The following is a 12592-nucleotide window of genomic DNA, read 5'->3' on the forward strand; positions in this document are numbered from 1 at the left end:
GATGGTGGTACCCATTGAGAAAGCAGTTTGTTTATTTACAGTTCCAAATGTTTTTACATTTTCAGAGTATTTTACCTCTTTCATGAGCAAAAAGACAGCTAACACAGCAGAAGTCTCCTGGGGCTGCTGTCTCCTTTTTGCTCGTGTTCTGTTCTCTTGCCCTGCCCTTCACTAAGCAATGTCCACCCCSCAACAGCCAGGTCTGATGAAAACTCTTGAGCTGGAGGATTTGGTGCCCTCAGAATCCTGCACAGTCCCCATGTTCTGGATCACAATGCTCATTATTCCAGGGCTGGCTGAAGCATGGGCCGTTTTCCTGTCAATCTCACTGCTGATTCAGGCAAACACTGCACAAGAGCATTCCCACCCTCTATTCATTCCTTAATCCAAACATGCCTGCCCCAAGTTTGCACATCAAATGCAGCTTACAAATACTTCCATCTCAAAAGATTACATATCCAAAACTCAGTGTGGCATTATCTGATGTAGTCATTACAATTCATTCACAATTCATTCACTCTGAATTTCTATGAATTCCCTATTTATCCACTGCCAGAGGAAAGGTATTGTACTACAGCATTTTTAAGGCTGTTTTTGATGGCTCTCATTAGCTAAATAAAACTGAGTGTGTTTTGTGAACTTTTATATTCCATTTTCATTGTACAAGAGTTGCAGTAAAACATTGATCTGTTACGCTGTGAGATGACAGAATATAAAAATCCTGCTTTGCTTTTATTACTGGTGCCATTCATTCTTTGCCTTGCACATCTGCTTGAACACATGATGATAATGAAGGTAAGAATCAGAAGAGAGCTACAAATCTGAGCATACAAAATTTTAAATCGAATCAGATTTGGTATCTTTTACAGGAAAAAAATAGCATTCACCCAATTAGAGACACACATTCTTTGTAGGCATGTTTAACATGTGCACCCAAATGAAGCAGCTGAACACAACTCACAAAGATCAATATATACTTTGTGGGAAAAATGAATTATTCAAGAAGMCACCATTATTAGATACGTCCCTTGCTCTTTTCTCTAGATCCTCCCTTATAATGAAACAAGGCTGTTAATAAAATGTGWCAACTGAGCAGAAAGACAGAGATTCCAGATCAGCTGCTGGAGAAAGCACATGGTATTCCAGCATCTCCATTGGCCTTCCAGCCAAACAAACATTAGTTTGTAGTTTTCCCATGTGCTCTTTTTAGTGGTTAACAAACAAAGCAAAGACCACTCGCTGTCAAYACCTTAAACCCTTTCAAACTACTCCTTACTTTTCATATTAAAAAAGGATCTTTCCAGAAGGTCAATGAGTATCAATGGGAAAGTTTACTCCCTGATGGCTATCCAGTGTAGTGTTTAAAATAAAGACAACACAGGTAGATGGGAAATGTCCTGCCTGATAATACACCAGATGAACCAATGCAAGGTGAGAGAGTCATTGCAGTTGAATTAAAAAAAACAAACAAACAAACAAAAAAAAACCAAACAAACCAAACCACAACAACAACCCTGTCACCAAATGAAAGGTTTTCCATGGACAGTAAATGGCATTTGCTATAGGAAGAATCAGTGGTACCAGGGGAGAGTACATGACCTATGTGTGATCAGGAGAAATACATAAATACTTCAAGATTCTGAGATCTTAAACCATAACAGCTAGGAGCATTTCCTTTACTAATGACTCAGCTCTTCTACAAGTTAATGATTTTCTAGGGAACAAGAAGTCATTACACTGTCTTTGGTCTTCATCCTCACAAAAAAAAAGGTAGTTCAATAGGTGTACACTAAGATTAACTAGCACATTGGAGTATGCAAAATCAGCACCTGTCTCAGTAATTTTCACATTTYAATGAAGGAATGTTCCTGCTTTAAGATTCATTCAAACAGCAAAGATGTTAAAACTAGATCTTAGTTCTTGCAAGAATTTTAATACATGCAAAGCACCTTTTTCCCCCTCTGTGATTACCTAATCAAAAGAAATCCCTCAGTGCTTGACACCATGGCTTTACCCTTTAGTAGTAATTTCACAAGATTGCCTAACAAAAAACACCCTTTTCCCTTCTGAAAATCCYCTGTGAAGTTATGACTTTCAAAAGACTCATCAAAAGGAATTAAAATAAGCCCATGTTTCTTTTGAGACAAAACAAACAGTACCAAATGTCTTGAGTCCTGACTCCTTACTTTTAGGAATCTAAATAAAGTCCTTAGATTCTAAGGACTAAGAATACATGTACCAGCACCAGGAGGTAAGAACACAACAGTCAGGAAGAACATCTTACCTGTACTCTGTCAACGTGAACTTTCACTCCTCCAACAACTCCCTTTCTAAAGGCTGCCAACATATCTAATATTGGACTGAATCTGCTCCCTCTGAAATTTGAAACACAACTCCATTAATGTTGCAATTAGGTAAATTCCAAATCCCACAGTGCCAATCCTGCTTTTCTCTCTCCCCACCTTATGTTGTCTTCCCGGATCAGTACCACAAACAGGGGCCGGCCGTGCATTTTCCAGTACTGCTTAATGAACTGCAGGGCATTCTAGGCAAGAAAGAATGTCAGTCACAAAACATCCCCAAACCACAGCAGGAGCACAACCCACCAGAACACACYGTACAAGGCAATGGAAGACCTAGAGCACTGAAAACCCCAATGTTAAAAACACCTTAGCTACTGAAGCACCAACAGATTTCTGCAGCAGCTACAAGCTGCTTTCAAGCCCTGCWATTTCCTAAGTGTACATTGGTTCTCCCCAAAAAACAAGTGATAATTTGCTTGCTGCCCTACAGCATTCCCYGTAACTTTTGGGGCAGTTTTTTGTCACATGAAGGTGCCTACTAGAATTCATATTGGGCTGATGGGTTATTTGTCATTTTCTAGCTGCAAGTTAATTTTTGTATYACAATAACATACACTGTGCTGTGTGTATTACTCCCCTTCAGGCTTCTGTTTTATCAGACTGCACAGTTTATTCTTCTACAGGCTATTTTTACCAGTTAGTCAAAAAAAAGTTACAAATACCTTAATGTCATCAATCAACATCATAACATCCTGAGACATGTAGAAATCACTGAGATCAAAAATGATCGAGTAGCAAACTACAGTCTTCCCTAATATTCGATAAATCTGTTGAGAGAGAAAACTTCCATTAATCTTTTCTTTAAAACATTCATAAGAGCCAAATACAAGGACTTGAAAGTCAGATAAATACATAAATTATATTAATTTCAATTCTATATTAATTTCAATTCAAAACTACACAGAGACTAAATGTTTATTTAAAATATTTATCACTAATAAGAATATAAACTTTTCTTGCAACAACCTTTGACGTTCCAAGGCATCCTATAGGTCTGTCTGGTCTTCCAGATAATCCCAATTTCTCATTGACTCCCAAATGGAAGTAAGCCTGTGAGAAAGAATCATGAAAATTGATAAAAACCTAGACACCAGCCTTTCTCATGCTCCTGCCACATCTCACAAAGAAGGCTGTGTGCAGTCTGCTTTGATTAGAAAATGACTCMGAAAATGTGGCTGTTATTTCTGTTCAGGGTTGGAGTTTTTTAAAAACACTTGTTGCTTCCTATATTAGATCTTCTTTATAACTTCTTGCTCCTATTACTTTTTGAATCTATGTAAGTAAAATATGTATTGATTTTCTAAATTGCTTATAGCAATAATTTTTTAAGGATCATTTGCATTTATTATCTGGCCAATTTTGCCTTCTGTAAAGCTTTTCTAGTGTGGATACAAAAGTGAAAGAGTTATAYAGGAGCCTTTTAAAGATCTTTATTCTAATTTTAGTACAAATCCGGAAAATTAAAGCATCAGCAACACAAGCAAGAGGGAATTATCTCATTATTCATAGCTTGATTCTTATTAGAGTTATGTATGCCTAGCATTACTTCAACTGATACAATTTTGAAAACAAAATCTTCATTTATTACAATGTATGAGAATAAAACATAAGAAAACAACTAATCTCTGAGCAATATAGCATAAATGTATCAGTTAAACCTGACTGAAAGATGTAATTTTTCCTTATTTGGCCTGTTTTAGGTAAGGAGCCCATCATTACTTCAGAATATTCAGAATTCYGAACATTTTCTGAAGTTCAATCTTTCTTTATGTTACAGGAAGATAATTCAGAAGCAAATGAAAGCAAACACTTGAACAAACATTACACTCAATAGCTTTTTATTGTTGTCAGCTTRGGGCCTTCCTGATCCTGCCCATGTTTCTGCAGTAATACCAAGAACTATTTAAAAAAGAAAATAAACAAAATTACCTACATGACCTGTTCATCCAGAGTAAGGAACTGTATTGAAGTGGGAAAGGAATGGAGACATCAGAACACTAATAGCTTTCAATAATCCTGCATACAAAGCCAAGCTATGTTGAAACYCTTTTTGTGGTAAATAAGGGAGATTGGAAGGATGGCAGTAGATAGGGCAATTGAACACTAAAAGGACCTTCATTTTGCTGGAATGCAAAACATGAAATGCTTTCTTAACAAAAGCAGAACTCCATTAGCACTGTAACATCRTCTCTCTCCTTGAAGACTCTTCTGCTGGAGGCCTCACGTTGATACACAGGRTACTAAAGCAGTTTGCCCTTCCAGTGATACTTCTCCATCCTGAGCTTAACCAAAGTCCAGATGCAGCAGCAGACACTGAACACTGCACAGTTTCATTCAAAGTCCAGCTGCTTCAAGCACCTTTGGTTTTTATTCAAATGCCCTTCAATTCTGGCTTACTAAAGCTGCTAATTGCAAGAAATGGCTGTGAAAGCAGACTGGGCTGCTGGGTTGATTTATGACCATGAGTCAAACTGCAGTGGTCTTGCACAGCATCTGTTYCTGTGCTCCCTTTTCTCCTCTCAGTCCTTGCCCAAGGGGTATTCTGCTCCTCTCCTGAGCTGTACTTCCACTCCAGGTGTACTTTTTTCCTATGTATTACGTGTCTCTTGTCCCACTTTATTGTTTATCTCTTTTYCTCTTTTCATTCCCCCACTGTCCCCACATTGTGGATATGTTTATATGACTTCAAGTTCTACTTTCAATCCCCATCCATTTGTTTTACAGCACTTTTTAGGACACATGCCTATTAATAAGTCCAGAGTTYTAACTTGCCATGTGCTACTAGAGCAGTTCAAAAGTTTCTAATTAAATTAAATACTCCTTAGAACTGACAGCATCAGAGTAGGAAATACTGAGATTCATATTTTCCATGGATTAACCTTCTATTCCCAAAATATGATTGCTCCATCATTGGCTTCCTCTCTCCACAATGGATGACAAATACTACCAGGAGTTTTTGTGTGCTTGCTTTCTGGCTTATCTTGGCTATTGGCATAAGCCCAGAGATCAAACCCAGTTCTCCTCACACCCTAAACACTCTCTTTACTTCACAGGTCTTGCAGAATTTATTAGAAGCCCATTAGGAAGACATTTTCTATCAGCTGAATTAATATTTTCATAGCATTCCTCTTAAAAGTAAATGTTGATGAGGCAGATGTACCTACCCATCATGAGAATAAAGGAAGAATTGCCAGATGTCTCAGCAGCTTCAAAAAATAAATCCTAACACAGACATTTTTGTAGATACTAATTTAATTGATAATAATAAAACTTAATTAAGGTCTCATCGTTTTGTCAGGGAAACCAAAGAAGTGATGGATGACAGAGGGACAATATACACTCCTATAGCAAAGATATGGAGTATTCATTTGCTGAAGCAAATTTTCAGGCACAGAATTTCAGGACAGATACAGACAAAGAGAACATATTTTGGAAATATGATCATGAAAGCTAGTGAGCAAAAATGGGTTCAGAAATGAACAAGGATGAATGGACACATAGCTATTTCTCTTTTCTATGTTTTAGTGCTTCTCAGGTGTTAGTGGCAGCCGTTATTTGGGGTAAGCATTTTCTTGCATGAGCCACAGCCAGGTTTAGAAAATCCATTATCCTCACAACTTAAGAAATCTGAAATATATTGCTATATTATCTATTTTTGAGTTTACTTTTTTTTTTCCTGTGTCCTACAGGCTCCTGATACAGAYAATGGCCTTGGCTATGTGACCTGGTTTCTGAGGGAGAGCCCCACACAGTGATCTGTTCTACAACTGGGGCCCCAGAGCTGACTAACAGAATATGGTCACTGTCCTTGCCCCAGACATTGATCACTCTTGCTTGAGAGCATTTGCACAACTCAAGGTCAGTCAGGAGCTTTGTGTACCTGATCTACAAGCAGGAACAGGGGGCCAGCCTAGGACTGCAGGATGTGGGTGTCCCTTAAGAGATTTCTTGCTCCATAGAAAAGACTTCAGGGAGGATGGAGGGGATTCTGAAGATGATCCTTCACCCCAGTAATTTCTGACTGGGTTTTTAAATGTGGTCAGCCAAAGAAGTAAACCAAAAGAGATTTCAAGACCAAAACTTCCTGGGTATAGTCAGTCCAAGGGAAAACASTGACAGAGATCTGGATAATGCTTGTGACAGGAACATACGAAATTCTGTGATGGTTTATGCCTACTGCCTTAACCCATTTCTTTGACTATTGCTCATTTGCTTGTTTCTACATCAAGATTCATTTAGTTTACCAAGCTACTGATATTATTCAAATGTTATTATTCATTCATTCTACTTTGAAAGTGGCTCAGGTAATAAGCCTAATCAGATAATGTAGAACATGTGGGATCCCACATCTCCCTGAAAGCTCCAGGCATCTGTAACCTCCACTGCCAGCCTTGCAATTGCATTAGGAGAACACACAAAGGTAACAGCTTAGGGAGATACAAGGCTAATAGCTTGATATMAATTCTTGTTTTTACAAAAGAAATATGCAGATGGATAAATAATGTCAAATGCAGAATTCCTTACTTTGACAAGTTCTTTCTGAGCCCATATCTGAATTGGTTCCACCTGCTGTGGGGTCTGAGTTTGGATTCCATACGTGTTCAGAAAAACTTGTAGGCTACAAATGAAATATGAATAAAATTAATGACAAATCCCAGGACAGTTTTAACAATTATCTTGGCAGTAGACATATACAAATAGCAGATTTTTATTCTACACAATTTCAGATGCATTGTTCAACCCTTCCTCAATATAYAGGTACTTAACAAAAATAAATACATACCGCTGGCTTTCTGCTATCAGGGCCACATGGACCACCAAATCATTTTCTAAAGGACCCTGGAAAATAATGACAAAATTATTACTAGCATTGCTAACTGAAGATTTCATTCAATACAGCATGACCAAGGACAATGGCTATTTAAACAATTCACAACTATGACAGCCATCACTGTCTGCATTGCTTTTTCTTATGGCGTAAGCAAATTGAAAGACTTGTACATCTCAAGACTATAGGAAGCCTGTCCTACCAATAATATTCTGCACAACACATTTTGGAGAATTAGTAATAAATAGATTTTTGGTAATCATTCAACTGTTTGGATTAGTTTGGGTTTTATTTTTTTTTAATTAAGAAGAACTACATAGGAAAAATATTTTATTTCATACAAAAATTTAGAATTTATCCAATCAATATAATAGGTCTAATATGACCTAATATTTGATACTATTTTTGTAATGAGAGGAATTATTCAGCTTTTTGGGTAAACAATAAAATTCACTTAAAAATAATGACTTGATGATTTCAACCTTTTACTCTGAAAAATTGTCATCAGACAGCTACTCTTTATTGGCATAAAAGATATATTACATTTTACAGGAGACAGCTGCACTTCTTTATTGCATTGTTTATTACACAGTTACTTCATGTTTGAAATAATACTRATATTTTACATCAGGAAGCCATGCAAATAGGAATGAGTTCAACGTGTTGGATGAAATCATTGACTTGACTCCCTGGGTCCTGAACTGGCAATTCACCTTTCCTGTCACAGAATGGGCTRTGAACAACAGCCCTGGTCCCTGCTCACCTCTCTGGCATTCAGGGACTGTAAAATAACAGAACTAAGAGCAGCTCACACTTTCATTGTTAAAATGCTTTTTGTCTACTTTTGTCTAGAAACTACCAGAACATGAAYGACAGAAGTTAAACACATCTCCTATCGATTGTATGAAAAGATAGCATTTTTTGTGATGACAGAAGGATAGGCATTGATTTAGAACAAGAAGTTCCAAGGGAACACTTGCATGCTCAGGCAGCTGTGAGCCTCGATATCAATCAAGATCTTAGGGATTTGCAGAAGAAATTCCTGGTAACATTTTCCCAGAAGTCTGTCAGCATTACATTTGCACTAAAAATTCTGGACTTTTTGCCCCATAAAATGAGTTTGTGATGAAAGTATGTGCAGAAAGAGACCAGATGAAGAAGTCGGAAGTTCAAGCGACATTAAAAGCTTTTCCTGCTCAGAATAAGATCATTGTGCTATCACTTGCACTTATRTAAACAGTAGGAAAACTCAACTCAATCCTCAGCCGTAACCACTGTGTGTAAAACAAAAAGAAAAAGTCCTCCCACCTGAAAACGGGAGCTCCTTTCAAGACTGTTGGTTTGTAGACAGCCTGCGATCTAATTTGGGCAGTGACCTTCAAATTAAGACTCAATTCTTGCCTCTCAATAAAGAACTCAGCAGGACTGTGTAACCATTGCCTGTAAATTGTACATAGCCCATGTGCTCTGCCCCACACACAGACATGATTCATTTACAGCAATAAATGGTGGTTTAAACACAGGCCAGAAACTACACAAATGCATCTACAGCACAACTGGCACAACACAAAATCTGTGTGAAAAACAACTAGATCTTTCAAAGTATTGTGGAAAAAAGATAGCTATAATTGCAGTACAACTACAAGATTGCTGCAACATTAAAGAGAAAGTTACTTTTATGGTCATTTGACATGTCACAGCCTGGAGGATCAAAAGTAGTGGCCTAGAGAAACATAGATCAAAATAATAGATAAAAAAGTAAGTCACCCTTTCCAATGATTGTGCTATATAGCATTTGCTGTATATTTTTTTTAAGAGATAAGGAAAAGCATTAAACTGCTAAATATTTCACTAAATAAATCCTGTTGTCTTGGCTTTCTCATCTGTCTAATTAAGRCCAGCTCAGGTATTGTTCCCCACAACATCAATCACTGTCTCCCCAAGACAACASAAGAGCCCCCCTGCCCAGGTTCCCCTCCTGCCTTGTGTTTCCACCTTGGATGCTCAGCAGAAGGGTTGGATTCAACTGCATTCTGCACGCTGTGCAGATGATAAATATACCTCAGAAGAACAAGATAAAAGACTGATGAGTTGTTCTTCCTCTCCAAAAAGGAGAATAAAAAAATAAAAAAAAAAAAAAATCCTTGTTTCTAACAAGGTTATAAACTGTCGGAGGTAGGATAGAGGGAAAAATCCCTCACTCCATTCTGGCACAAGCAGAGCAAGCAGCTCAGTATCAGTCTTTGCTACACTCTCACTGCACAGATGTTATCMCTATATGCCTTTCTGCTTACATTGCCAGGAAACCTCAGAGCTCTGAAAAAACCCCATTCATTCTGGGCATGGGAGAAAGGGGGCCCAGCAATGAAGAGCCCCAATGGAAACAGCACCCACTGAGCCTCCCAAGCACACAGAGCAGGGAGGGGCAAACAGGAACAGAAATGAGGCTGCACTTCACCCCAGAGACCCACCTGGCTGCTCCTGAACACTCCCAGCTGACACAGAGCTGTGCTGACCCCCTGTGCTCATTGTCACTGACTCTGCACACCCTTAAGTCAAGCACAGCACATGTATGTGCCTCCAATTCCAAAAGAGCATTTGGCACATTTAGAATTTTGTGTTAAAGGTGGTAGACAATTGTATTAACAGGAATGAAAGCAAGAACATGTTTATAATTAACATGACAAAAAAAATAATCCAATATGGTTTCATCCAAATTAGACAKGCTCTAATCCTAAACACAAAAATCTTAAAATATCTCAGTCTATCTACAATTAATAATKTTAGTTCCTTCTTTACACATTATCTATTCCCCTGAAAATAAAAAATACAGTATTTTTTGACTATTCCCAATTCTCTTCATCAACAGGCATTCGTCTTAATTCCCAGAAACTGAAATGAAATCCTTACAAATAATTGCTAACTCCACCCAGTAAAACATTAAAAGAATACAGTCATCCCATGCAGAGAATTCAGTTAATTAACTGCAACCCTAAACGCATATTTCAGCTTAACCCAGAAGATAAATTAGTCCTATTCTGGCAATTTAGTCAGATTATGATTTTTTGTTAAAGATGAAATTATGACAGCAATAAATCAGCTTTTACAYGCTCCAGTAAAATCCAGAAAACCCCCACCCTATCGTATTTCTCAATTGTTACCATCCAGACCCTCTTCTAAGTACATGCTCCCAAATCAGAATGCAACAACCCAAACTGARTTATAACCTCTCCTGAATATGGAGACAGCAAAGAGAGTAACAAAACAAGCTCTTCTAAGGAATCCAGTCCTAAAGTGTGACCCTGAATCAGTATTCCCTGCATTATCCTCTTTCAAAGCAAACAGAGTAGGGATGATTCCATTTTTTTGAACTCCTGAAAGGGCTCTAAGCTGACCATTAGCATTGCACARCAGAGAAAGAACCTTTGTGACTGCTGTTCAACTTCACTGTGTTTTGGATGACAGACTAAACCCAGCAAAGAGAGCCCTGCTCCAGCACCACACTGGCACTTCCCCAAAGGGAACATATGGACACAGCCTCCTGAAAGTGGAAAATAATGGGTTTTGGCATTGAATTAGGAGAAAAAAACATTTCCTTCAAACTATAAACAGACAAAATTAGTATTAGAGGCCATTACATTTTTCTGTACTGCTCATTTGATTCCTCAGTTTTCTACAAGCAATGAGTTTTCTGATTTGCTGATGTATTCACAGCTGTAATTATGCTCAGTTCTAAATACAGTTTTCATAGCACTTTTGCCTTTGTAGGTCTATATTACCTTACTTTCCTTTAACTAGTTCTTCACTGATATTTCCAAGTTGTAAAAGTAAGGTTGGAATATTTTAAACACTTTCCACTGCTTGCTTAAATCTACACTATCATGTGGGTATCAGCCATATTTCTGGAGTGACACCAAAGCCACAAATAGATTCAATTAATCACATTTTTCAGTGGCAAGTGTTTAGAGTTTATAGYCAATGCAACCACAATATGAAAATATGCCTACATGGAAAACACATTTCTTGAAGAAATATTTACTCAGCAAGAGCTTCAAATAAAAATTTTAAAAGCMTTCTTTTTGGTGCATCTCCTTTCAAAACACTGTATCACAATGAGATTTATACAYACAAGCATCTGAAATTTTTACATATCCTTGTTTATTGCTTACAGGAATAAAAATTAATATAAGTGGAAATACTTTTCTGTTCAATTTCATTGAATAATTTTTTAGCTATATGAAAAAGAGAAGCTATCATTAAAGAGAAGAAACAACTTTTGATTTCTGAAGACATCATTAAGATGTGCTGTGTTCTCATTTTGCATGGTATTTTTAGTCATTTTCCCCGCACTTTAAGGCAAATACTAGATACTGATTTTGMATAAATTAGCTCAATTAGATTAAATGGCATAATCAAATGCTCAGACAAACCGGTTAAACAAATCTAAAATGTGGATTAGAAAAAGCCAAACTCAAGACTCTCGGCTGGAACTTGAAGACTTTTGCTGATCCAGCTCACCCGAGTCATGTCAGGACATCTTTGCATCTTTAACCTTCTCTTAAGGAGGACCCATTTGACATCTGCATGAAGGAACACTTTGCCCTGATACTGCTGTTATTGTAAAACCACTAAAATACTGCAGCAGCTGTTTCAGTACAAACAATTCCAAACAAATYCCATACCCCCCTAGCTGGTCTTAGAGGACAAGACTCATTCTGGTCACCATTCCTACACTGCTGCTCAGAGGCTACAATGCCAAAGACCTGATGGCACARTCTCCATTTCCCACTAATTCAGGACATCCTTTCCTTCTAAGCCACATCAGGAAGCACATTCTGGATAGGTYTGGCATTTACGTATCAAAGAAATGCATGCGTGGTTACCTATGGCAAAGGATATCACCACTGGGAAGAACAGAGCTACAAGCAGACCTAGGCACGCCCAGAATTYCCTTCCTTCTTCATGCATTGTTTGCAGATGAGGCAAAAGATCAAAATGCAGCTGTTGAAGCTCTTTTCAATGCATTCAACACTGTTGACTTTTAAAGTTCCTATTATATTGCTGAATTTCACTGGGCACTTTGCTAAGTTCTTTATTGACTCACTAAGCGGCCCCCAAGGAGTAAGTGATGAGAAAACAAATTATCACTGTATTATTTATTATCACTTTTGGGAAGCTCTCAGGGCAGAGGCTATTTCTCTCTGAAGATCTGGAAATTGCCTATCACATACTGGGTCCCCCAAATAGTACTGAAAATGCTTTTCTACCAAGACATTTCCTGATGAGTCACAGAGTGCCTTTAGAACAAAGYCTCATCTTCTTCAAAGTGTTCAGCTGAGGCACATTAAAAGTGACTGGTTTGAAGGATCAAAGAGAGAACTGGAGGGGCTGCAGCACCCCT

The 12592-nt window shown here is 37.8% G+C and overlaps 1 protein-coding gene across 5 annotated transcripts in view; it reads right to left on the reverse strand.

Annotated features, from left to right (window-relative positions):
* Positions 1–12592, reverse strand: part of PHKB (phosphorylase kinase regulatory subunit beta) — a 198366-nt gene that overhangs the window by 17482 nt on the left and 168292 nt on the right. For all 5 annotated transcript variants that reach the window (XM_057375670.1, XM_057375669.1, XM_057375668.1 and 2 more), the window contains 6 exons: positions 7147–7202; positions 6888–6981; positions 3330–3413; positions 3026–3130; positions 2463–2545; positions 2285–2375 (listed from right to left, as the gene is read on the reverse strand). In XM_057375670.1, the coding sequence (XP_057231653.1) occupies positions 2285–2375; positions 2463–2545; positions 3026–3130; positions 3330–3413; positions 6888–6981; positions 7147–7202 (513 nt within the window). The remainder of the gene's footprint in view (positions 1–2284; positions 2376–2462; positions 2546–3025; positions 3131–3329; positions 3414–6887; positions 6982–7146; positions 7203–12592) is intronic.

The sequence above is a fragment of the Malurus melanocephalus genome, unplaced genomic scaffold (assembly GCF_030028575.1).
Source record: "Malurus melanocephalus ecotype Western Australia unplaced genomic scaffold, MMel_1.1 scaffold_254, whole genome shotgun sequence".
Lineage (NCBI taxonomy): Eukaryota > Metazoa > Chordata > Aves > Passeriformes > Maluridae > Malurus > Malurus melanocephalus.